Source organism: Microtus pennsylvanicus, chromosome 1 (genome assembly GCF_037038515.1).
Source record: "Microtus pennsylvanicus isolate mMicPen1 chromosome 1, mMicPen1.hap1, whole genome shotgun sequence".
Taxonomy (NCBI): Eukaryota; Metazoa; Chordata; class Mammalia; order Rodentia; family Cricetidae; genus Microtus; species Microtus pennsylvanicus.
This window is the reverse complement of record NC_134579.1, coordinates 115204554-115228225: the sequence shown is the minus strand read 5'-3', so window position 1 is coordinate 115228225 and position 23672 is coordinate 115204554. Positions and strand designations below refer to the sequence as shown.

Below are 23672 nucleotides of genomic sequence, written 5' to 3'. Positions count from 1 at the left end.
GGAGGACCTTGGACTTCCCACAGGGCAGGGAACCCTGACTGCTCTTTGAACTGGAGAGGGAGGGGAGGGGAGGGGGAGGGAAATTGGAGGAGGGGAGGAGGTGGAAATTTTTAAGTAAAAATAAAAAAAAAAAAGAAAAGAAAAAAGAAAAATTTTCTCTTTAACCTTCTCTTGAATCAATTGCCCCCGTGAACCCAGCTAAGGAGCACATCTCGTCCAGTAAGCACAAAGGCTTTGGAGGAGGGCGAGAGGAGGTGGTCCTTGGGGAGGCCCACGTAGTCAGGGGAACACCCAGTCACCTAGGAGCCTTGCAGAAGTGTTCCAGCCCTGTGCATACCCTGGCCTTGGTCATTGGAGAGCTGCTTAAGTTGGGGCTTCTCAGCGCGCTGGTGCCTCCATAGGGCCCGAGTTTGCAGCAAGTTAGAGTTAGCTGTGGAAACTCCCGCCACACCACACCCCCAAGGACACAGGACCGCCCCCTGGGCTCCGCAGGGCAGGGCTGTGCCTAAGTCTCTAGCCTGGAATGAGAACAGAGCTGAGCAGATTGCAGTCAGGTAATGAAGATGGGGCTGGGGGAAACAGGGGCGCCCCTCTTCCGTCCAACCTCAGCCGTATCTCAGGCTGGGGGGTGTCCTGCCCTGCACGCGGCTGCTGCGGGGCAGCCGACCAGCCTGGGGGCCTGGAGGGAGGAAGGAAGCCCTGGCCACCCTCCATCCTCGTGATTCGCGTCTGCTCCTAGGCTGGACCTTTGTCCGTCATGGCTGGGGCCTGGTTGGGGATGTTGGGGGAACCAGGCCAGGCCTGGCGGGCGCCGTGGGGTGACTGAGGTCCCGTGCTACTTCATGGACTGTAACTTCCCACCCCGCTATCCTCCCAGGGGAATGGGGCATTGACAAGCACCTCCTCTCTTAGTGGGTGTTACCAGGAACTACATACACCCCATCATTGTGTGCCGGGTGGAGGAGATAACAGTGTCCCCCTCCTACAGGTGGAGAGAGAGTCAGTGAAGAAGGCAGTCCGCGAAGAAGGCACAGCCAGCTCAGCCAGCACGGCCAGCAGGTGGGTGTAAAGCCCTAAGCCCTGTTTTCCATTCCAGAGCCCCACAGCCACTCCAGGGAGACAGCAGGAGGGAAGGGGGTTGGGGTAGTGCTAGTGCCCCAGAAGGAGACCCCAGAAGTCAGCCTACTGGTGCATCCTAGCAGGAGGAATCCCAATTCCGCAGCTCCTTCTGGAAACAATTTGAACCCCCTGGTGGGTGGGCTGGGGCCAGGGTATTCTGAGAGCAGCATGCATTCCCTCCAAGTCCCACACCTTTACCCAGCACCTATGCCCGCCTAGTGCAGGGCTCTACACGCCTTAGCTGTGGGGCTGAGCCTCTCTGTGTCTTAGTGCCCTTTTCTGCTCCTAGGGCATTCTGAGTGGGAGTGGCGCCCATCTTCCAGGTCTGCTGAGATAACTGGGGGAGACGTAGCCCCCTCCCCGTCTAGCACAGGGTCACCTGGGAGCTGTATTCCTCCACATCTTGCCTTGCCCCTCAGAAAGTGTTTCCGCGTCCTGGTCACTTTGCTTCAGGTTGGTGGGGACTTGCCGAGGTTTGCAGTATTTCCTGACCACCCACCAGCAGCTTGAGGTTTCTTGAGTAAGGCAGCCAGCAACTTCTGCGTCCAGGACTCCCCTGGCCGAAAGGCTGGTCAAGGCAGGGTTTGAAAATCTCTAGGCTTGAGACTTACCCAATTCCAGAGCTTCCTTTGGCCCACAGCCCTCCCTTGGCCATGGTTTAGCAAGGAGGAAGAACGGACCGCTTATGTCACCGGACTTCTTTTCCCAGCCACCCCAGTGTGTGGCTGGAGTCTTCGCCGCCCCATCCTAACTCCCACTCCATCTAGGCGAAATTCAAGTTCTGGCCTACACAGATGGTGAGTCTGGCCACTATGATGCCCAAGTCCAGACCTCCATCCATCGTGTCCCTGCCGTAACTCTTGTCCCCCCAGCTCCTCATCATTCTCACAAGCTGAGAGCCCTGGTAGATCCCCCACTTCCTGTAATTTATCTTAATTCACATCTCTTGCCCATGCGCCACTCTGTCCTCTTAAGTTCTCGCTGTCAAAGGACCTTCCTCTTGTCCCCACAGTCTTCTTGAAATCCAGGAAGCCCCTGTGTCACTTCCTCAGGAGCCTGGCCACTCCACCTGAAAGAGCCGAGCTTCTCATTTTGTGCCTTTCTGCTGTCACCCACCAGGAAGGCCTCAGCACTGCGTGTTGTCCTTGTGGTGTCTGTGTATCCAGGCTCCATCCTTCTGCGCTCCCTGGGCCCAGCACAGCACCTCCATAGCTTTGCAAGCAATGAGCACAGACTTATCAGGCTGGTTGCTCAATGGCCTGCTTTCTCCACCTCTGCCCAGACCCTCGTGTGGCCTTCCTCCCCGCTCGTGTGGCTTTCAGCTTCTCCTGTGCAGGTTTTTGTGGTTGGTCACACCATCCACTCTGCTAGAACACTGCTGCCCATGGACTTGCTAGGGAGTCCTGTGGGATGGTTTCTGAAACAGAGTGGCCAAGTCTAAAACATAGCCATTTGGAAGGTGCTGGTCCCTGTTGTTAGATATCTGTCTAGGTCACATCTCTCCAGCCATGGCGAAGTTTCTCCATAGCCACTCAGACATTGGGTTTTATCATCTTTATGTTTGGACTAGTTTATTGTGGAAGACACGAGAGTTTGAACCCCTCAGTCAGGGCTGGAGAGATGGCTCAGGGGTTAAGAGCACAGCCTGTTCTTCCAGAGGTCCTGAGTTCAGTCCCCAGCAACCACTTGGTGGCTCACAGCCATCTCTAATAGGATATGATGCCCTTTTCTGTCATGCAGGTATACATACAGAACACTCATACATATAAGTAAATAAATTTTTTAAAAAAGAAACCCTCTGTCCTTGGCTAGAGAAGCCATGTTTTTCTGTATGTGAGTTAGTTCTGTTTTAAAAACAAAGGGATCTCAAAGGTTCTTTAACTTCTCCTTTTACCTACATGGAGGGAGGTTGTTGTTTTGTTTTGTTTTTGTTTTTTTGGTTTTTTGAGACAGGGTTTCTCTGTAGCTTTGGAGCCTGTCCTAGAACTCGCTCTTATAGACCAGGCTGGCCTCGAACTCACAGAGATCCTCCTGCCTCTGCCTCCTGAATGCTGGGATTAAAGATGTGTGCCACCACACCCAACTTTGTTTAACTACATTTAGTATGTGTGTGTGTGTGTTTGCACAGTGTACACGCATGTAGAGGTCAGAGAACAATCTGCCAGAGTTGATTTTTCTCTATCCACTCTGTGGGACAAACTCAGGTTGTCAGGTTTGGTGGCCCTTCACCTGCAGTCGTGAAGGTTGCCCTTGAGTTCTCCTGTCTGTGTAGTAGCTGAACTCCACTGTTGCCAAAGCTGCTGAGGCCCCTGGCAGTCACTGGGCTGGATGTTGGGCACAAGAGAAGAGAGAGGCTCAAGGGAGAGGGAGCTTTTGAGAGGTTAAATCTTTGAATATTTTTCTCAAACTGATGATATTTTGCTTCTGTAGCTAGAAAAATAATTCAGGAGGCGTTGAGACAATGGCTCGGTTGGTAAAGTGCCTGGTGTGCCAGCATGAGGACCTGACTTTGACCCTGGTTCTTACATAAAAAGCTGTTGGTGATGCTAGCTGTCCAGAATCCCAGTTCTGGGAGGTAGAGGCAGGGAGACGCAGGCTCATTAGCAGTCAGTCCCACTGAACTGCTTGGCTCCATGTTCCGCTCAGTCCTACTGAACTGCTTGGCTCCACGTTCCGCTCAGGCTCAGTCTCACTGAACTGCTTGGCTCCACGTTCTGCTCAGTCTCACTGAGCTGCTTGGCTCCACGTTCCGCTTAGTCCCATTGAACTGCTTGGCTCCACGTTCCGTGAGGGGACTTGTCACAAAACAGTCACCTGGAGAGAGACTGAGAAAGATGCCCGGCGTTGGCTTGGCTCACATTTGGGAATATGTACAAACACACACAATGCAAGGTGTGAGGAGTTACCCACTGGGGTTCTGGGATGGCAAGGGGTTGGGACACATCCCTTGTGACCTCCAGCAGCCTCGCTGCATTCCCACAGTGGAGTACCTCCATCTAGAGTGAGCTGCCACTGTGTGGTCCCAGGGGACTGTGAGTGTTCTCAGTTTGTAGCAGGGGCTATATATATACATTTGGTGGTTTTAAAAAAGCCCCATCTCTTATCTCATAGTTCTGTGGGTCAAAAGCCTAAAAGCAATTTCCATGGTCCAAACGGAGAGGCCCCCAAGCCTTCCTTCTAGAGGCTCCGGGTGCATCTGAGGGTCCTTGCCAGATTTTAAGGGTGCATATAGCATGTATTAGCCTTCCTCCGTGGTGGTGGCCACCCGACATCTTCGGGCTTCTCTCTGCTGGCAGCTCTGTGGCTCTCACACCTCTGCTGCTGGTGACAGCGTGTCCACCTGGGCAGTCTCCTCTTGCACAATCGTGAATTTAATGGCTGTGCACACATAAAGTGACAAACTCCTGGGTTCCAGATGAAAGGGCCTGGGTGCTCAGGGGGGGCTGTCAATCTACATACTATGCCCTAAAAGGATATAAGTACGGTTCTGAGAGAGGAGCATGTCACTCATGTTTGTGTGAGAAGAAAGTGAAGGGGGAGCATGCTCACCCCCTTTGTGGGAAAAAGTGAACTCCCAGAAGGTCACTTAGTTGCTGGTCAGAGCGGACACTTCTGGGAAGGAGGTGCAGGGTAGAGACTGGCTCACTGGCATGTATCTCTCTATTGTTGAAAGTTTTACTATATGTCTCTGTCACCTATGTTAAAAATAATCTTAAAAAAATCACACATAGTCATTCCAGAACCAGAGAAAGAAAAGAGCTACCAACGCCCAAAGTTTTCCTTTAAAAGGTGGGCCAGGACCTGGAAAGATGGCTTAGGGGTAGCATGTGTGCTACCCTTGCAGAAGACCTGAGTTTGTTTCCCAGCACCTACGCTGAGCAGCTGACAACCACATAAAACTGCAACTTCAGGGGGACTTCTTTTTTTTTTTTTTTTTTTTTTGGTTTTTCGAGACAGGGTTTCTCTGTGGCTTTGGAGCCTGTCCTGGAACTAGCTCTGTAGACCAGGCTGGTCTCGAACTCACAGAGATCCACCTGCCTCTGCCTCCCAAGTGCTGGGATTAAAGGCGTGCGCCACCACCGCCCGGCTCAGGGGGACTTCTGTCTGGTCTGCGAGGGCTCTCGCATTCACATGCACAACCCTGACACCGCAACACACACACACTTTAAAAATAAATCTTAAAAGAAAATTATTTGTTGAGGGGTGCACACCTTTAATTCTGTGCTAGGAAGGCAGAGGCAGGTGGATCTCTGCGAGTTCAAGGCCAGCCTGGTCTACATAGCAAGCTCCAGGCCAGCCAGAGCTACATGTTACAAGCTTGTCTCAGAATTTCTTTTCAAAATGTGTGTATGTGTGTCCCACAGCACGTGTGTGGAGCCAGAGGGGAACCTGTGAGAGTCTGTTCTCCCCACCATGAACTGGCCGTCAGATATGGCAGCAGCACTTTTACTGTGTGTGTGTCCGTGTGTCCCACAGCACGTGTGTGGAGCCAGAGGGGAACCTGTGAGAGTCTGTTCTCCCCACCATGAACTCGCCGTCAGATATGGCAGCAACCACTTTTACTTTCACCTGCAGCGCCATCTCACCATCTCTGATTTTTTTTCTTTTTTCTTTTTTTGGTTTGTTTTTCAAAATAGGGTTTCTCTGTGTAACAGCCCGGGCTGCCGTGGAACTCACTCTGTAGACCAGGCTAGCCTCGAACTCATAGAGATTCACCTGCCTCTGCTTCCAGAGTGCTGGGATTAAAGCCCAGCCCGATTTTCCTTTTTAATTTTGAGACAGGACCTCACCATGCAGTCCAGGCTAGTCTTGAACTCATAATCCTCCTGCCTCAGCCTCCTGAGTACCAGATTACAGATATACCACCATGCCAGGCTCAGCATACAAGGTGCTAAATCTAGCTGTTTTCCCTTAGTGTGGTGTTCTCAGGGCTCAGGGCTCGCTAACACTGTAGCAGCTGTTAGTGTTTTTGAAGGCTAGATTCCATTGTGCGGCTCTTTAGCCATCCCTCCATTGGTGGACGTGGTTGTTTCTATTCCTTGGCAACAGTGACTACTGTATCCATCTCACAGATGCTCGAGGGTGGATCCAGCGCTCAGACAGGTGTTCATTAATATTTGTTTGACTGTCTTTCCAGATTGTACCCTTCCAACACATTTTGTGACCTTATTTTCAGGCGCTGTTCAAACTGTGAGGACAGATTGCAGAGTGTACCCTCGGTGACAGCAGGGTGACACATCAGTTCTGTCATTGTTGGATCCTGAGACAAAAGGGAAAATGGCTTCCCAAGACCAAAAGGTAAATGTTGTCTGAAGGCTCCCGCTGTGAGAGGAGCAACCTGTGGAAGTTTCCTGCGGGTCAGAGAGAACCCCCAGTGTAAGGGTTGCACTGTGCCTGCAGTCAGGACGGGAAAGCTGCTGCTAGGTTTCACAGGACCTGGAGGCAGGGGAGCCACGGTCCACCATGCAAACCCTGATTTCTAGTTTAAGAACCATGATGTCAGAGCTTGGCTGGGTGTGGTGGGGCAAACCTACAATCCTAAAACAGGAGGGTCAGGGTCAAGAGTTCAAGGTCATCCTCGGCTACAAGAGTTTGAGACCTGCCACCGTCTCAATGAAGCAAAGTCAGGATTCCTTGGCATCCAACTGCGAGAAAGCACAGCAGGGTCTCAGACTTGGTGCTGTGGGTACTTGCAGTGAGGAGTGGGCTTGGTAAAACTGCTGGGCGCTTCAGGAAGGTTCTTGGGCCCCAGCATGGAAGGCGTGGGTCTGCCACCTATGACAAGTGGGATGAAGTCTTCAGTTTTTGGTTATAGTGAGAGACAGGTGACATGGCAGGGATGATGGCAACACTGGTCCAGGTTGCGTTTTGGTTTGTGCGTGTGTTTTTGTACTAGTGATTGTGAGCACTGATATAGGCAGAGGTGTCCCCAGAAGGAGCAGCCATAGCTGAAACTAAAATAGGGGTCCAGGTGGGTCTGGGGATCAGAATGAAGCTGGACAGATGCAGGGATAAATTGCGAGGTGCTGAAGGCTTGTCACCAGCCTGTACCAGGGTGTGGGCCAGCAGGGGAAGTGGATCCTGGAATGCAGAACCCAGCTAGGACACACTTTGGGAAACTGGAGCCGGGTGGGGCATACTCTCACCACAGAGGGGCTATCTCCATTGTTAAATGGCTGGCCAGGACCCCTTGTGGCAGGCGGCATGTTCCTGCCATGGCTGAGCCTGGCCTGGTACACCATGCTTTGAACTTGTCCAGCATGCCTAGATATTTCTCTTTTTAATTATACTTTGTATTTATGTATTTGTGTGTCTGTGTGTTTGCATGTGTGTACTGTGCCGTGGCATAGTTGTGGCTGCCCAAGGACAACTTGTGGAAGTTCATTCTCTCTTTCGACCAAATGGGTCCCAGGGATCAAACTCTGGTGGTCAGGCTTGGTGGCAGGTACTTTACCTGCTGAACCATGTTGTTGGCTCCTGGCCCTCCTAGGTTTTGAGAACACAGGCATTGGTGGTGGTGGGTGTGCAACTCCGCACAGAGCTGACTGGTGGTCACCAGTTCTGCAGAGATGGGCATGGCCACACTTCCTTAGAGTCCCTTTCTCCTTTTTCCTTTCCCTGCTCCTCAGTTTTCCATTCTGGGGGAATGGGAACAATAACATTAGCCCACAGAAATACATTGAGACTTACACCTAACAGTGGTCTGTGGCATTAGCAGGGTGCCTGGGGACAACCGCCACTTATGTCCCAGGCTGCCAACTCCACGATGGGACAAGCAAGGGTTGTGGTACATGTTCTGGTCTTATTCCACAGTTCAGATGAATGCACGTGCCTGGCCCATCTGCAGGGCTTGGAAGCCAGGTGCGCAGAGCCTGGGGTGGGGTGCCCCACTGGCTCACTTCCTCTGGAGGCGCCGAGCTTGGCTGTGGCTGTCAGCCTCGCTGCGCACTTACGGGGTGCTTGGGAGCTCTGAGTGTGACCCTTGTATGCCAAGTAAGAGGCTGATATGCTCTGCAGGAGGCCCCCCGGGTTCCATCCCAGCTCTGCAGGAATGATTCCCGGCCATTCTAACATGCAGCTGGCCCTCTGTGCACAGCCAGTGGTACTGGTGGGGACACAGCTTTGGGAGCTTCCTTCCCTGTTGGGAAGCTCCACTTGGGTAAAGTCAGACCCTTGACCATGACATAGAGAAGAATTTCAGGACAAGCCAGACTGAGACAAAGGTAGTGAGTTCATTAAGTATTCAGACAGACAGACAGACAGACAGATGGAAGGACAGACACAGCCTTAAGGCACGGTTTCAGCTTCTTCTTTTTTTTGTGGGGGGTGGGTATTTTCGAGACACGATTTCTCTGTGTAACAGCCTTGGCTGCCCTGGGATACACTCTGTAAACCAGGCTGGTCTCAAACTCAACAGAGATCTGCCTGCCTCTTTCTCTGCCACCCGAATGCTGGGATTAGAGGTGTGCACCACCACCACCTGGCAGGTGTCAGCTTCTTGTGAGAGGTGCACTTCGGTGTGTTTGATGGTTACATGTTGAAAAAGTAGGTTGCACTCTTTAGGCTGAGGAGGCTCAAAGTCACACACGCCCCAGCCCTAAGTGAGCACAATCCACTTGTCCTTGACATTCATGGTTGAGGTGTCTTCGGAGCAACACCACACTGTCCCTGTAGGTCATCTCTGCTCTGTCAGCTGTGTTGAGGTTTTCCTCAGGTAGCTGGAGACACAAGCTGGATGAGGGAGAGAGTGGCTTCTCCATGTCTCCTCCATGTTCCTTGGCTCATTCCAGAAGGGAGTAGCAAGGAGGGGCCTGAGGCCTTTCTTCTGTGGACTCCATGGCTGGAGCCCATGGAGCATCCCCCTCACACTGGACACCAGGTGACAGCACACAGCTTCCAGATGGAAAATTTGCCCTTCCTCTGCTTTTATGAAGCAGCCCAGCTTGTGATACTGGGCGATGTGGAGTGGCTGGTGTCACAGGCTTTGCATCCGTCTCTCATTCCCTGAACATCATCATGTCTGTCCTCTAGGGAAAGGAGCAGGACACTTCCCCGCCTGTTGGGACAGGGTGGCCATCAGCCCTATAGAAGTGGAGTGGAGAGGTGGACAGTAGAGGGGTCCACCTAGGGTAACGTGTCAGAGAGTGCCAGGGATGAGGCATGACAATTCTTCTGTCTGGAGAGCTTCTGTCCCACAGCATTGGCTTCAGCAGCCCTGGGCTACATCTTGAGTGGGGAATAGGAGTCAAGGGCCACTCCTCCAGGCACCCTGGATTACAGTCCAGCTGTTTCCTAGCTATTTGACTCTTAGCAAGTCTCTTATCCTCTCTTCTTTGGCATCAGTAAATGAGGCCAATCTGGAGCCATGTGATTGGGATGTGGTGTTGTTCTAGGCAACTCTGAATAGGGGTCCTGAGTCAGTGGCTATTCTAGGGTTGGGGAGGACGCGCCGCCGTCCCATTCTTGTGTGAAAGTCGTTGTCCCACACAGCCTCCAAGTGCATCCCTGACTTTCCAGGTGAAGGTGAGTTGAGCATGGCTCTCGACAGACCTGGCTCACCAGTCCCCCACACCTGAGCCAGTCAGCCACAGAGGGGTTGTTTTTGCAAACCTCAAACTTCCTCCCCACCCTTGAGAAGGAAAGACTTCAACGCCTATTTACAGACTTCCCTGATTTTATAAATAGGCAATTCCTCCGAACACACACACACACACACACACACACACACACACACACGGAGCCAGGGTGGGTGCGGGGCAGGTGGGCTCACTGCGCGCTGCAGCTCACGGGGAGACACTTCCAGTGGAAGGTATGGTGTGTGTAGGAACCTGTGCAGCCTGCACCCTGGGGTGTTCAGTTGGGCATGAGGGTGACAGAGGAGGTGCAGGAGTGTATGATCAGGACAGGCTGGGATACTTGGAAGGAACCTAAAAGAGGAAAGGAAAGCTAGATGACAGCATGAGAGAGGTTACATATTCCCGGCCAGAGGAAGCCACGTATGTATGCAAAGGCCCTGAGGCCAGACAAACCTGCCTAGTACAAAGGCTGAATGGAGGCAGTGTGGCTAAGCAGGGAGAGGCAGCTGAGACCAGGTATGTGGGTTAGCTGCAGCGGGAGGGGGGCGGGGGGAGCTGTTCTTTACCATTTAGAGTAGGGGGAAAACAGAGACATTTTAAGCAAAGGACTATGGGAGGGTCACAAACACCGTCTTGTGTTCAGTGCCTTGCTGGCAAGGCTGCAAGAAAGCAGACATGAACCCCAGGTGAAGCCAGCCAAGGGGAAGGCATTGGACTGAGACCGCAGGAAGCTGGCCACACGCAACAGACTTTCCTCCCCGGGGTTACAGAGGGCACGCTGCTTCCTCTAGCAATGAGCTGTGACAGGACACGGGGTGTTCAGGACCAGAGAAGCCCGTTAGACATCAGACCACACCCCAGGGGTTTTAGTTTTATGAGACAGGCTCTTGTTTTGAATTTTCTATCCCCTGCCTCAGCCTCCCAGGTGCAAGAATCCCAGGTGTGCACCAGAAGGCTCAGTCCTATGAAGAGGTGATCTCTTGGGGACTCCCCTGGCTAAAGGGACAGCAAAAGGTCAGGGTAAAGGAGACTGCATTCTATAGGAGGGAGGGGCAGGATGCCATGTCCCTTAGGAAGCAAAGTTCTGAGATGCCAGAAGGCAGAAAGGCAGGCAGGCTGTCTGAGGACAGCAGCTGCCAGTCACCTAAGCTCTCTCTGTTCTGTACAGATGGAAGCAGGTTCTGGAGCCCTCAGGCTGCAGGTGGGAAGATGGGGGTGGAGCTGGGGAACCAGCTCTGAGTTCGAATCCCCAGAAACCAACACAAATGTTGGGTGGGCCCCCACATATATGTGCATGTGCTTGTGCCCTCACACACATGCAAGAATGAAGGATGGGTGTGGGGCTTTCCGTGTGAGCATAAGAACCTGAGTGCCAACCCAGAATCCTTGCAGAAACCTGGGCATTGTCGGTACATGCTGTAATCTCGGGACTAGGACAAAGGGGACTCACTGGTTTAGCCTGTGCACTCTAAGTTCAGTGAGAAAGCCTATTGGGGCAGGGAGGGAACAGTGCCTAAAGATGACACCTCAGGTTGACCCCTGGCCGCCACATGCATGTGTGTGTTGTATTGTGGGGTGTGTGGTGTATGTGTGTGTGCACACACATGCATGGATGCAGGGTGGCAGCAGGAAGCTATAGGCAGGGTCATCCTTCAAGTGAGAGGCAGAATCTAGGCAAGGACAGTAGCAAATGTTGGGAAGGCACAGATGACAGGTCAAAGGTCAAGAGTCATCAGTTGCTGAAGTTCACAGGCTGTGGGGCATGGGGGGGTAAAGGCCATGCTTAAGGATGAGGTGCCTGCCTGAGTGTGGACACAGCTGACACCCTGACGTGCTGGCTGCCATGTGACAGGGCCTCAGTTTCCCTATCAAAGAGAGAAGACAGTATATTCAAACCTCGATTTTGCCCCTCATTCAGGTAGCTTGAAGAACCAGCTTCTCTGTAGTTGGATACGGAGGCACACTCTTTTGTGATCACAACGGTCAGGAGGCAGAGGCAGGGGGGTTTTGAGTTTGGCGCCAGCCTGAGCTACACAGCAAGAGGTGGGGGCTTTCTGGCTACATCTTCTCCTCGTTGGCCACATGCCACAGAACTCCTGGTTGGCGGGAGCTCGTGCCACTGTCACTTGTCGCGGTTAGAAATTAAAGCAGGGGCTGGGGCCATGGCTCGGCGGGTAAGAGCACACTCTGTTTTTGCACAGAAGCCAAGTTCATGTCCCAGAACCCATGTCGGCAGCTCCAGGGAATCTGATGCCCTCTTCTGGCCTCTGTAGCACCTGCACACACACACACACACACACACACACACACATACTCCTGTGTGCTGCCGTTAAAGGTGTGCTTCATCTCGGCCTGGCTGGCTTTAGCTTTTTGTTTGTTTGTTTTTAGACAGGGCCTCAGGAGCCCAGGCTGGCCTTGAATTCACTATGTAGCCCAGGATGACTTTGGATTCTTTTTTTTTTTTAAACATTTATTTATTTAGTATATACAATATTCTGTCTGTGTATATGTCTGCAGGCCAGAAGAGGGCACCATACCCCATTACAGGTGGTTGTGAGCCACCATGTGGTTGCTGGGAATTGAACTCAGGACCTTTGGAAGAACAGGCAATGCTCTTAACCTCTGAGCCATCTCTCCAGCCGCGACTTTGGATTCTTGAGCTTCCCGCTGGTACCTCCCATATGCTGGGGGTACAGCTGTAAACTGTCAGGCTTTCTAGTTCGTGTTGTTTATTTATTGTGTGTGTGGGTACATGAGAGGAGGTCAGAGGGCAGTTCTGTTCTCTCCTCCTCCCATGCAGGGTCTGCTGACTCCTCCCATGCAGGGTCTGCTGACTCCTCCCATGCAGGGTCTGCTGATCACACCCAGGCCATCTTGCTCAGTGGTTAGAGCCTTCAGCCAGCGCCACCTCAAAGCCAGCTTTCTAGTATGCTTTTAGAAAATGGGCATGGTGACATGCACCTGGTCCCAGCTATCAGGGAGGCTGAGGCAGGAGGATTGCCTGAGCTCAGGAAGCCAGCCTGGGCAGCACAATGAGATCTCACATTAAAAAACAAAAGGGGCTAAAAAGCCAGTATGGTACTGCCTTCAAAGCGTTCCTCTCTGGGGGCCGTAGGAGTGTCCCCTCTTCAGCACCTGTCTCCCGCCACTGACTTGTGACATAGGCCAGTGTTTTTGCCTCCTCTGACCTCAGTTTCCCCTCCTATGAATGCAGAAATTGTGCCCCCCTGCCCTGCCTCCTTCTCAGGACTATGTAAAAGCAAGTGGGGTTGCCTGTGTGTCCCAGCAGAAGGGATGGTCTGGAGTTGACATCAGCTCCTCTTGGCTTGTAGAATCCCTGCCTTGGTCATCATGTGACCTGGTCCTCCGGATCTCTTCTGCTCGTACGGACACTGGCTGCCAACATCCAGAGACTCCATCTCAATAGCTTAGTGACCTTGTCAGCAGAGACCCCATTCAAAGAAGGTCACTTCCCATTGTTCCAGAGGGACCCCGAAATTCAGCCTGTGAATGCTCCAGCAGGGAACCACTAGCTGCCTGGGTTCTCTTGACCCTGTGTTCTAGAACATGGTCTCTGAGTCACACAGCCCTGGGGCTGAGCCTGACTCTGCCATCTTCCCCACACTGAGCCCCTCCGTGCTGGCCTGGACTACTGTGGGAGAGAAGATCGTTTGTGGTCATGCTATATAACATGATGCATGGGCGTGGTGGTGGTAGACGCTGCTGCTGTAGGGTCTTGCTGGAGTTCTGGGTCGAGGGTTGTGGTCAAGGCCCCCAGAGTAGCTCTGAGAGGGACTAGGGACATGGGGAAGGCTTTGGGGAACAGGGACTTGGGAGTTGGCTGTGTTTCTTAAAAAGTATCTTTTTCTGTGGTGTTAGAGGTCATTCTGCAGGGAGGGAGGGACTTTCCCCTCCTCCAGGTGGCATTTTGGCCCCTGTGAGAATACAGACAGACAGCCTTAGAAGGCATGTGAAGGTCTCCACTTACCTTTCCCAGGTTAGTCATTTGCCTGGTTTGACACTTGTCACATGTCATTGCATTGCCTTAGAGAGATAGCTCCCCGATTCCATTATGTGTTAATTTGTTCATTAACTATTCATGGAGCCCTTCCCAGGGGTATGGGGTACTGTGAATTGACACCGTGTGTTAGCAGCTACTGATGGAGGGGACAGCTGGGGAAGGGACACCTAGGTCCAAGACCTGGATGATATACAGGGTAAGATGGGTCCCAGTCCTGAGCCAGTGAGACCCTGGAGCTGGAATGTGGGTGGGACAGTGGGAAAGGTAGGACCCAGCCTGGCTGGCGCTGTGTGGGAGACACAGCAGGAGTGAGGGGAGTGGAGCAGTCCAGGTCAGAGGCAATGGCCGCAGCAGGGACGCAGGAGCTGAGAGCTGTTAGGTGACATAGAGCAAGGACAATGGCAGGGAACCTAACCGGATCTTTAGCTCTCTGCTTGGGCACCGTGGCAGTGATGCTGTGGCCCCAGGGGAGCAGATTTGGTGGGGAAGTGAGCTGAGCTTGGGCCACAGCATGCTACCAAGATGGCGGCAGCTGAGACCAGGCTGTGTACTTGAACATGAGCAACACTGAACACAGGACTGCTGAGACCACCGGAAGTGGAGAGGCCCCAGCCTGCCAAGGTCAGAGTCGGACTGCCAAGGAAGCCAGTCATGAGAGACCAAGCAAGGAGAGGAAAGAGGTGGAAGCCTGTCATGAAAAATGGGGTCAGCAGTCTGGGTGATGATTGACAGATCAGAACCTGGTGAGAGAGAAGGTGTGCATGTGCGTGTGTGTGTGTGTGTGTGTGTGTGTGCATGTGTGTGTGCGCGCGTGCATGTGTGTGAGTGTGTGTGCGCGTGCATGTGTGTGCGTGTGTGTGTGCGTGTGTGTGTGTGTGTGTGTGCGCGTGCATGTGTGTGAGTGTGTGTGTGCGTGTGTGTGTGTGAGTGTGCACTCTACACAGGTGCAGGGAGAGGTTAGCTGCCCGCTGTTCCTCAGGAGCTATCTGCCATGTGTTTGTTTGCTTTTGAGAAAGAGCCTCTCACTGGCCTGGAAGTCTCCCTTTAGGATTGTATAGACTATCATACCCAACTTTTTATTTAATATTTTATTTTTATTCTTAAAATTCTCTGTATGTGTGCGGGTGTGCGCGCTTGAGTGCAGGTGCTGGAAGAAGGTGTTAGATCCCCTGAGGCTGGAGCTACCAGCAGTTCTGAGGTGCCTGCCCTGGGGGCTGGGAATCGAGCCTCTCTCTTCTACAAGCGTAGCCCTTGCTCTTAACTGCTGAGCTGTCTCTCCAGCTGCTGCGCCAGCTTCTATGTGGGTGCTGGGATTCGAACTCAGGTCCTTACACTCACACAGCACATACTGCTGAACATCTCTGCAGCTCCAGCCTGGGCTTTGGCCACAGGGCGAGGAACACCAGATCAGAGAAGAATGTGGATAGCAGGGATTCCTGGTGTCGGTGCCAATCCCTCCCCTGGAAGGTCTGCAAGTCCTGGGCCCATGTGACAGAACCTACAACTTCAGGGGACGAAGCGGGGGAGGAATGATTTTCCACACTGGTGACACAGAGTTGCCATGGAGGCCACAGGAGCCTGGCCTGGGCAGGTGCTCAGTGGGTGTCACAGAACCCATCTTTCTAGGTTTGTGAGAGGCCAGGGTGAGGACAAGGGCTGTGGTCAGCCCTTTTCTGGAACTTTCCTGCTTCTGACACAGCTTCTTGACTTAAAACCAGAATTCTTTTCTGCTCTGCTGGATACCACAAGTATTTTCATCCCAAGTTACTCAAGTCACTTCTTGACTGTTCAGAAAGTTTCAGAGCGAAAACTTGCCTCTCCTGTGAGATGTGGTTTTGGCAGAGAGCCTGAGCCTCAGCGGCTTTTGCCTGAGGGGTGAGGTATTTCCTGGGGGAATTCACGGCTGTCCAGGAGGAGGGAGCCTTGGGCAGGTGTCGCAGTGGGCTCAGGATACACAGCCCCTCCTCGGTACTGAGAGGAGGGTTCTGAGGAAGTGTGGAGAACGGAAGGGGAAGGAGAGGCTGTGGAACTGGGAGAGGAGGCTGGCTATGGCTCATGATCCAGGAAGGACCACTCTGAGGAAGTGGCATTGCAGCCAGCTGAGTCTTCAGGCTTGGGGACGAATAAACCAAAGTTGGAATGAGGTGTGGGCAGCCAGGTTATAGTGCTCTGAGGGGCAAGGGAGAAGGGGCAGGCTGCTGGAAGCAGAGAGGCTGAGCCTCTTGGGGCTGTGCCCACCACGTGAAGAGGCTTGGGTGTTTCCCTTGGATTTTTCTGGAGAGCACAAAGGAACAGTTGTCAGGGTGAGGAGGGCCGTGGCAGAGCCAAGGTGAGACCTGTTCAGGCCTGGGGAGAGAATGGAAAAGTCAGGGATCAGTAGGAGGCCATGCAGCCTTCCTGGGCCACTGAGGACAAAGGTTTAGACTAGAATGCTGGGTGAGGAGGCTGGCAGAGGTGGGGGGTGCTAAGATGCAGGCAGGCCTCTGTGGCTGAGGCATTAGATGGAGCTGCCCCCAGGAGGCCATGCACTATTTCAAGCTTTCCTTGGGCCTCCTAGCCTTTGAAGAAATCTGCAGGCTGCGGTTCCTGAGGTACCATATAATATGGGGGGGGCAGCGAGGCAGCCTGGGGTTCAGATGCCTACAGAGCCTCTGCTTCCGCACTTCACTTCAGTTGTCCCCCAGGTTCGACAATGGGGCTTCCCCCTGGCACTTAGCTAGAAGATGTTGGGACTGTGGGAGGGGACTGTTGACCAAATCTGGAGACTGGAAACATAAGGCCACACAGAACCCAGGGCAGGGTGTGGACGGGGGCGAGACAGGCTCCCTTTCTCCAGTCCGACCCAAGGGCACAAGTTCTTTATTCCTTGTGTTGCTGAGGATAGTGCCCAGGACCAAGAGTGCTAGGCAGGTGCTCTACCCATTGTGCTTACAGGCCTCTGTCCATTTCCTTGTACCGTCCTCCTGCTTAGAGTTCATTGTGTCTCAGGCTACATGTCTATCCTATCAGACGTGAATATTTTTTCAGCCATTTAAAATGTACCTTCCTGTTTGTTTGTGTATGTGCCTGGATGAGCCTGTGGCACAGCATGCGTGTGGAGGATTCAGGGGGGTCGGTTCCCTTCTTCTAGCATGTGGATCCCAGGGATTGGCTCACCAGTCTTGGGAACAAGCACCTTTACTCTCCAAGCCATGTTGCCAACCTCAGCCTTTATTCTTTTATTCCCCCTCTCATCTTTTGATACTGCAGGTGTCCCTATGTTCGAACACTGGTTAGCATTCCTGAGGTTCTGTTTGTTCTTTTTACTTTCAGCCAATTGATAATTCTGTATGTAAATCTTTGTGTGTGCGTGAGCGTGCCTGTGCATCCGTGTGAACGTGGGTGCACTCATGCCACGGTGCACATGTGGAGGCCAGAAAGACAGCCTTTGCTTTGTTGGTTGCATTGAAATTGCTCAAGGTTCAGTCAGCAGGAGAGGCAGCCTGAATCCTAGCGGGCAAGAGCTTCTGTCCCTTCTTATCCCGTTAATTTCCTGGTCTTTCTTTCCTGCCTCAGTGTAACTGGAATGATGCAATAAAAACACAAAACCAGGGTGAGGAGGGAGTGGGGTCACCCTCTCAGAGAGGAGAGCCTGAACGGCAGTAAGGACAGCAGGAGGGCCTCCTGTGGGGGCTGGAGAACCCCCTGGAGAACTCTAGGCAACGGCGCGCCCGTGGTCTCACTATATGTTACGAAGGTCTTTGTAATTCCATAGAGAAGGGGGCAGTGGCAGGAGGCTGGGGCAGTACTTCAGGCTGAGATGGATGAGAAGGATGCGATTAGAGATTCAGGGAGCGGGTTCGCAATGGAGTCTAAAGGCAGCACCTTCAGAACTGCCAGTGTGGACTGTATGCTTCAGTGGTTAACTCTGAGTCGCCAATAACACATCCATGTCACATTAAGGAATAAAAGCACTTCCCTGTCCAGTATTTCTTTTTCCTGAGACAGGGTTTCTCTGTGTAACAATCCCAGCTGTCCTGCCTTTTGTGGACCAGGCTGGCCTCGAACTCACAGAGATCCACCTGCCTCTGCTTCCCAAGTGCTAGGATTAAAGGCGTGTGCCACCACTGCCCCTGGCTTCCCTTCAAGTCTTTCAGCCAAGAGGGAGTCCAGATTTGAATTCTCCTACATGCTCCCTGCTTCTTCTGTCCTTTGTGGAAACCTGTGCCTGCTGAAGAACAAAGCCTTGGGAATCTTTCTGTTCCCGAGTGTGACTGTGTGTAACTGTGCCTTTTGTGTCCTTGTCTGTCTGCTGTGTGATCTCGTGTGTCTGTGCCCCACAAAGGGCTTCTCTCTGTCCTTACCGTAGATCAGCACAGGCTGGCCTCGATTCCTTATCCTCCTTATCATTGCCTCCACCTCTCAAATGCTGGGATTACAAGTGTGTGCTGTGTTGGATAATCCTGGAAGGAACTCCCCTTTCCATCTGCCTGGCCAGGACTGGCCTGTGGAGTGTAGGGTTGGCGTCTCTGAGTTTTCTGTAACACTGGACTTTTACTTTTGGACGCTTCCTCCACTGCCATCACCAGCTCTCAGTTTCTCTGAGAGTGCATGGCTCTTCTGGTATTTACACGTGGGCCTCCTGTAGGGACTGGGCTGTAGTATCGTTGGTGACTGCTGGCCAGACCGCAGGGACATGTCTGGTGGGATTGGGGTTTCCTGTTGCCTCATATACAGCGATATTAGGTTCCAAAAATAAGTGCCCCCCAAAAAACCCCCCTTTTTGACCTGGGCTAGGGTGCTCTGTGCACCCTGGGACCTGGTTTGGGTCCTGCTCCCCATCACAGCCGTGGGAACCTCAAGTGCATGTTCTGCCCCGCCCCTCCAGGCCGTCACCCGCAGAGCCAAGGTGGCTCCCACCAAGAGGATGAGCAGGTTCCTGAAGCACTTCACAGTGGTTGGGGACGACTACCACACGTGGAACATCAACTACAAGAAGTGGGAGAACGAAGAGGACGAGGAGGAGCCAGCCCCCACATCGGCCCAAGGCGAAGGCAGTGCCGTGGGTGCAGATGCCGAGGCTGGCCCTGGCCCCACACCCAGGCCGACCCTGGACTTTAGGAACAGGCTGAGGAAACTCTTCAGCTCGCACCGGTTTCAGGTAGGAAGGTGAAGCCACCATGTCCCCAAGGTGGGAGCCCCCTCTGCCACTGCCATCTGTGCACCGCACAGGGGTTTCTGAACACCGACCACATGCCGTGCTCCGTGGTCTGACTTGGACTGACAGTGGGGGAGGAGAAATGATAAGAGAGAGAAGGTTAAAGGTCGTCCCGGGGCCTGTCCCTCCGGAGGGCAAGACATGTGGACGCATGCTGCCACTTAGGAAGAAAATATGACTTGAGTGGCAGGCCAGACAGGGAAGGTCCCAGTTGTATGTGGTGCCAGGTAGCTGAATCGCCCAGAATACTCACAGCCGGGTAAACAGATGGGGGCCGTGGGAGGGAGGAAAGAATGGAGGGGGCAGCTGCTTGAGAGAGATGGGATTTCCTTTCGGGTGGTGAAAGTACGCGGGAAGCAGACAGTGGCAGCTGCAGAGCCTTGCGACTCCACCCACCACCCCAGAGCTTTAGGTAGTCATGGTCACTTTATACTGCTATTCTCCCATTGGGAATCTCCCTATGTGTAGTCTCCACGTCCACCGAGAGAAGCCTTCCTTCCGCAGTGCCTGCTTCTGGACAAAGCCATGTGGGTTTCCTGACTCAAAACCTCATCACCATGGGGCCTCAGACCCGTTTATGGAGAATTAACAAAAACACGTGGGGCTGGGGTGATGGCTAAATGGGTAAGGTGCTTGTGTAAGCATAAAGACCTGAGTCTGGTTCCCCAGCACCCAAGGGAGAAGTTGGGTGTGGCAGTATGTACTGGGAGGCAGGGACAGGCGGCTCCTTGGGGCTCACTGGCCAGTTGGTGAGCACCCAGGTTCCATGAGAGAATTAGGTGAAGAGTAATATGGACCTCCGGCTTCCACGTGTGTGCTTGGGAGAGCGCATGCACACATACACACACACACTCCACACATGTGCCTGGCTCTCACTGTCACCGCCTCTCTCCGGATTCTGCCATGGGGAGAGGGAAGGGACTTCCTGGCTGAGCTCTGTGGGGGCCATCTATCCCAATCTTGTGAAAGGCAATTTTTCAAAAAGATTTATCATCTGATATTTATATATGCATGCGCCTTCACAAGTTTATGTGTGCCATCTGTGTGCAGGAGCCCTCAGAAGCTGGAGGGTGTCCAGTCCCTGGAGCTGGAGTTCCAGGTGGCTGTGTGTGAGCCACCTGGTGTGGGAACTGAACTCAGGTTCTCTGCAAGAGCAGTAAGCATTCTTTTTTTTTTTTTTAAGACAGGGTTTCTTTGTAGCTTGTCCTGGAACTTGCTTTGTAGACCAGGCTGGCCTCGAACTCACAGAGATACACCTGTCTCTGCCTCCTGAGTGCTGGGATTAAAGGCGTGTGCTACCACCGCCTGGCAAGCAGTGAGCATTCTTAGCCCTATGAACAAGGGCAGGCTTCTTAGGTAGCAAGCTGGTGTCCAAAAGCATGGCTGCTCCAGAAAAATGCAAGAGACCAAGGGCATGGGGACAGTCACAGCTCCTGGCGGGTCCAGTGCTACAAAGAGGCACTTTGGTGATGCGCTCGGGGCATCAGAGCCCAAGTCCCTGGAAGCAGGGAACAGCAGCTCCACTCACTGCTGACACTGTTCTCGGGGTGGGGAGGTTATATTGGTCTTTTTTTCCCCACTTAAAGCAAGCCAACAACCCAGCATCCCTTGCATTCTGCCAGCCCCTCTGTGACTGTGGCAGGAAACATAGTATTATGCTGTTGGGGTTGAAATCCAAACCTGCAATTCAAAGCAAACAGAGGGAGCCAGCTTCCTTCCAGCTGTATAGGGAGCCCCAGGCCCACCCCCTGTAGATATCCCTGCCTCTGGAAGGGACTCATCCCACCTCTCAGCCTGCCAGTCGTGGGTCTGACTCTCAAGCTGGGAAAAAAAAAACGGTGACTATCATAAAGGCATTTATCCTCTGAGGGGACGGTGACCCCTCATTTGGTCCCCTGTTGTGGATGGCAGCAAGCTGGAGGTGTGTCCCGCGCTACCGTCTCGCCAGCAAGAACAAGCACATTCAGGATCCTTCTGCAGAAAAGCTTTATGCATCTTGAGAGGGAGAGCATAAGCTTACAGAGCGAAGACCTCAAGAGTCGAAAACCCGGCCCTTATATAGCTTAACAGTCCTCGCCTCAGACGTGTCTAACTCTGACTGGCTGCAGCCTGTCAAACCCTATGACTCCACGGGAGAGGCAGAGAGCAAGGGATGGAAGGTTACTATGTGCATGCGCACTGGCTTGACAAGGTAAACTGTCATTTACCATGCACATGCGCACTGGCTTGATTACAGTGGTGGTGCTGATGGTCAGCGTCATCTTGCAATGGAGTATGTGGGAACGGCTCCCCACATCTCCCCCTTTTCATTTTTAAAAGCAATCAGGCTTTCCCAGGCTATGAGGGTAGAGACAGTGGTTGTACTTCCCAATGTAAAAATATGTGAGACGTGTACGAAATCTATCCCTAGATTCATTGAACCCGGGATGCTTTCGACCTGCCCTCTGCCATTTTTTCTGGGAAAGGGAAAATGAGGCAGGCAACCCTTATGCAGGACAACATGTCTCTCAGAGAGAACCACTCTCTGTGCGATGCCCTTAGCTCAACACCCCTCTTGGGAGATCAGGCTGAACACTCTACCTTGTGCAGTGAACCTGAGTTCCAGGTGTGCAAGAGCTGTTCAGTCGGTGGCCTATTGCTTGAGCATAAATATCAGTGGAAGCCCCTTGTTCTAGGGCGACCAGAGCCTGTATCTCTTTTGTTTTGGGTTTTGAGCTTACAGACCAGTCAGAGAAGTAACACCAATCCACAGCAAATGACTGCACCAAATAATTCCACCCCCACCCATTCCTTGAAGTATGAAACAGCAGACAGTCCCTCTGTGAAGGACAGATCAAGGCAGGTAGAGTTGATGGACAATGGCGGCTCTCAACTCGCGAAGACATCACCAGCATCGGCAACAGAAAGGTCGACACGATCAGCATGAGAGTGATCCCCACCATCCTTCCGTTCCAAGATTTTTCTTGTTAGCCGTTCAGGTACCCAGAAAGGATTTTCTTCATTCTGTGGACAAATACAAACAGCTCCCCTGGATCTTATTAAAATAGGATCTGGGCCTCTCCATTCATTAGTCAACACATCTTTCCATTTTACAAGTTCCTTTGGCCGCCGTGGCTGCGAACAGTGTCGGTCCGCCGCGGTCTGATCATGGTCATCCAAATTTAAAAAATTTATAGTGAACAAAGCAGTGGCAATGGCCACTCTTGGCGTCGGGGGCAACTCCTTCATTATTCCCCTTTTTTGTTTAATTAGATAAGACTTAAGTGTGCGATGTGCTCGCTCAACAATGCCTTGCCCCTGAGGATTATAGGGCAGGCCTGTATTGTGTGTAACTTGCATTTGCAAACAAAATTGCTTAAACTTTTGAGAGGTATAGGCAGGTCCATTATCAGTTTTTAAAAATGTGGGCTTGCCCCAAGCACTCCATGCCTCAAGGCAATGTTGAATGACATGAGAAGCCTTTTCTCCTGTGAGAGGTGTGGCATGAAGAATGCCAGAGCATGTGTCAATTGACACATGCACATATTGAAGTCTTCCAAAAGCAGTGATATGAGTAACATCCATTTGCCATACCTGTAAAGGCAAAATTCCTCTGGGATTTATCCCAGTGTGTCTAATAGGGAGAAACTGGCAGCAATTGTGACACTGGGTCACAATGTCACGAGCCTCCTTTCTAGTGAGAGAAAAGCACCTACGCTGGGTTTCAGCTGTAACATGAAAGTTATTATGAAAGAGTTTTGCAGCTTGTAATGGGGAGGCAAGGGTCACCGCAGCTAGTCATGTAGCGCGATCAGCCAAATCATTCTGGGGGCTATGGCTGTGCGACATTCCTGGGTGGCTTGTTCAAAAATGAGCTGTTCGATAAAAGGCGCGGCCGTTTCAGGATTGCCAAAGATACGTCCTGCTGCCTCTGTCATTCGTGCCACAAAGTCTGAAAAAGTTCTTGTACGCCCTGAATGATCTTAGTGAGCTGATTATTCGCTTCTCCTTTTCTAGAGAGTGCTTTCCATGCCCTAATGGCTGTGTCAGCAATCTGTCGATATGCACCCCAATGATAATCAGTCTGATTAGCAGTAAAACGCCCTTGGCCAGTTAGGAGATCCAACGTCCATTGTTGTTCTGGAGTCAGAGCCATGGCATTGGCTCTGGCTTGCTCCTGGGCCGCTTCATACCAAAGGGCTTTCCATTCCATATATTGACCCATACTAACAAGTGATGCTTTGGTGACCGTTTGCCAGTCAGCCGGGGTCATGGCAGTCATAGCCAATCTGTCCAATTGGGCTAGGGTAAAATTAGCGGTAACGCCATATTTTCTAACCGATTCCGCCAATTCTTTTATTTGGCTATATTCCACAGGTGCGTGCACCCGTCCTCCTTCCACGTCTTCAAAGACGGGGTAGGCCAGGCTCAATTTTCTCTTTACCTTCTCAGGAAGGAAGGAAAAGGCCCTCGGGCACCGGGCACATCTCATAAGGAGGGGGCGCCGAAGGAACCACCTGTGAAGAGGCTGTGTAAAGCTGTCCTCTGTCGCTTTGTAAGCGATCATCGGGATAACATCTCTCCTTCTCATATCTGGCTGCTTCCTCATCTAGTTCAACTTCTTTCTCGGGGTCTAAATCTTCATCCCCAGAGCTATCAGAGTCATTAGAGCTATCTATACTTAAAGCCTTAAGTTCCTGCAGAGGGTATCGGCTAGAGCCATTCTCCTTACTTTTCTTTATCATGGTGCATTGTGGACCATTAGGGTCCGAAGTATTCA

General features: G+C 52.3%; 1 protein-coding gene across 2 annotated transcripts in view; it reads left to right on the top strand.

Moving 5' to 3' along the window:
* Positions 1-380: 380 nt before the first annotated feature.
* The window catches only part of Hvcn1 (hydrogen voltage gated channel 1), a 31816-nt gene continuing 8524 nt past the window's right edge, over positions 381-23672 (top strand). The window contains exons 1-4 of one of the 2 annotated variants that reach the window (XM_075980026.1): positions 381-554; positions 989-1059; positions 6296-6417; positions 18584-18856. In XM_075980026.1, the coding sequence (XP_075836141.1) occupies positions 6397-6417; positions 18584-18856 (294 nt within the window). In that variant the 5' untranslated portion in view covers positions 381-554; positions 989-1059; positions 6296-6396. The remainder of the gene's footprint in view (positions 555-988; positions 1060-6295; positions 6418-18583; positions 18857-23672) is intronic. The other variant, XM_075980037.1, reaches the window with a different exon arrangement.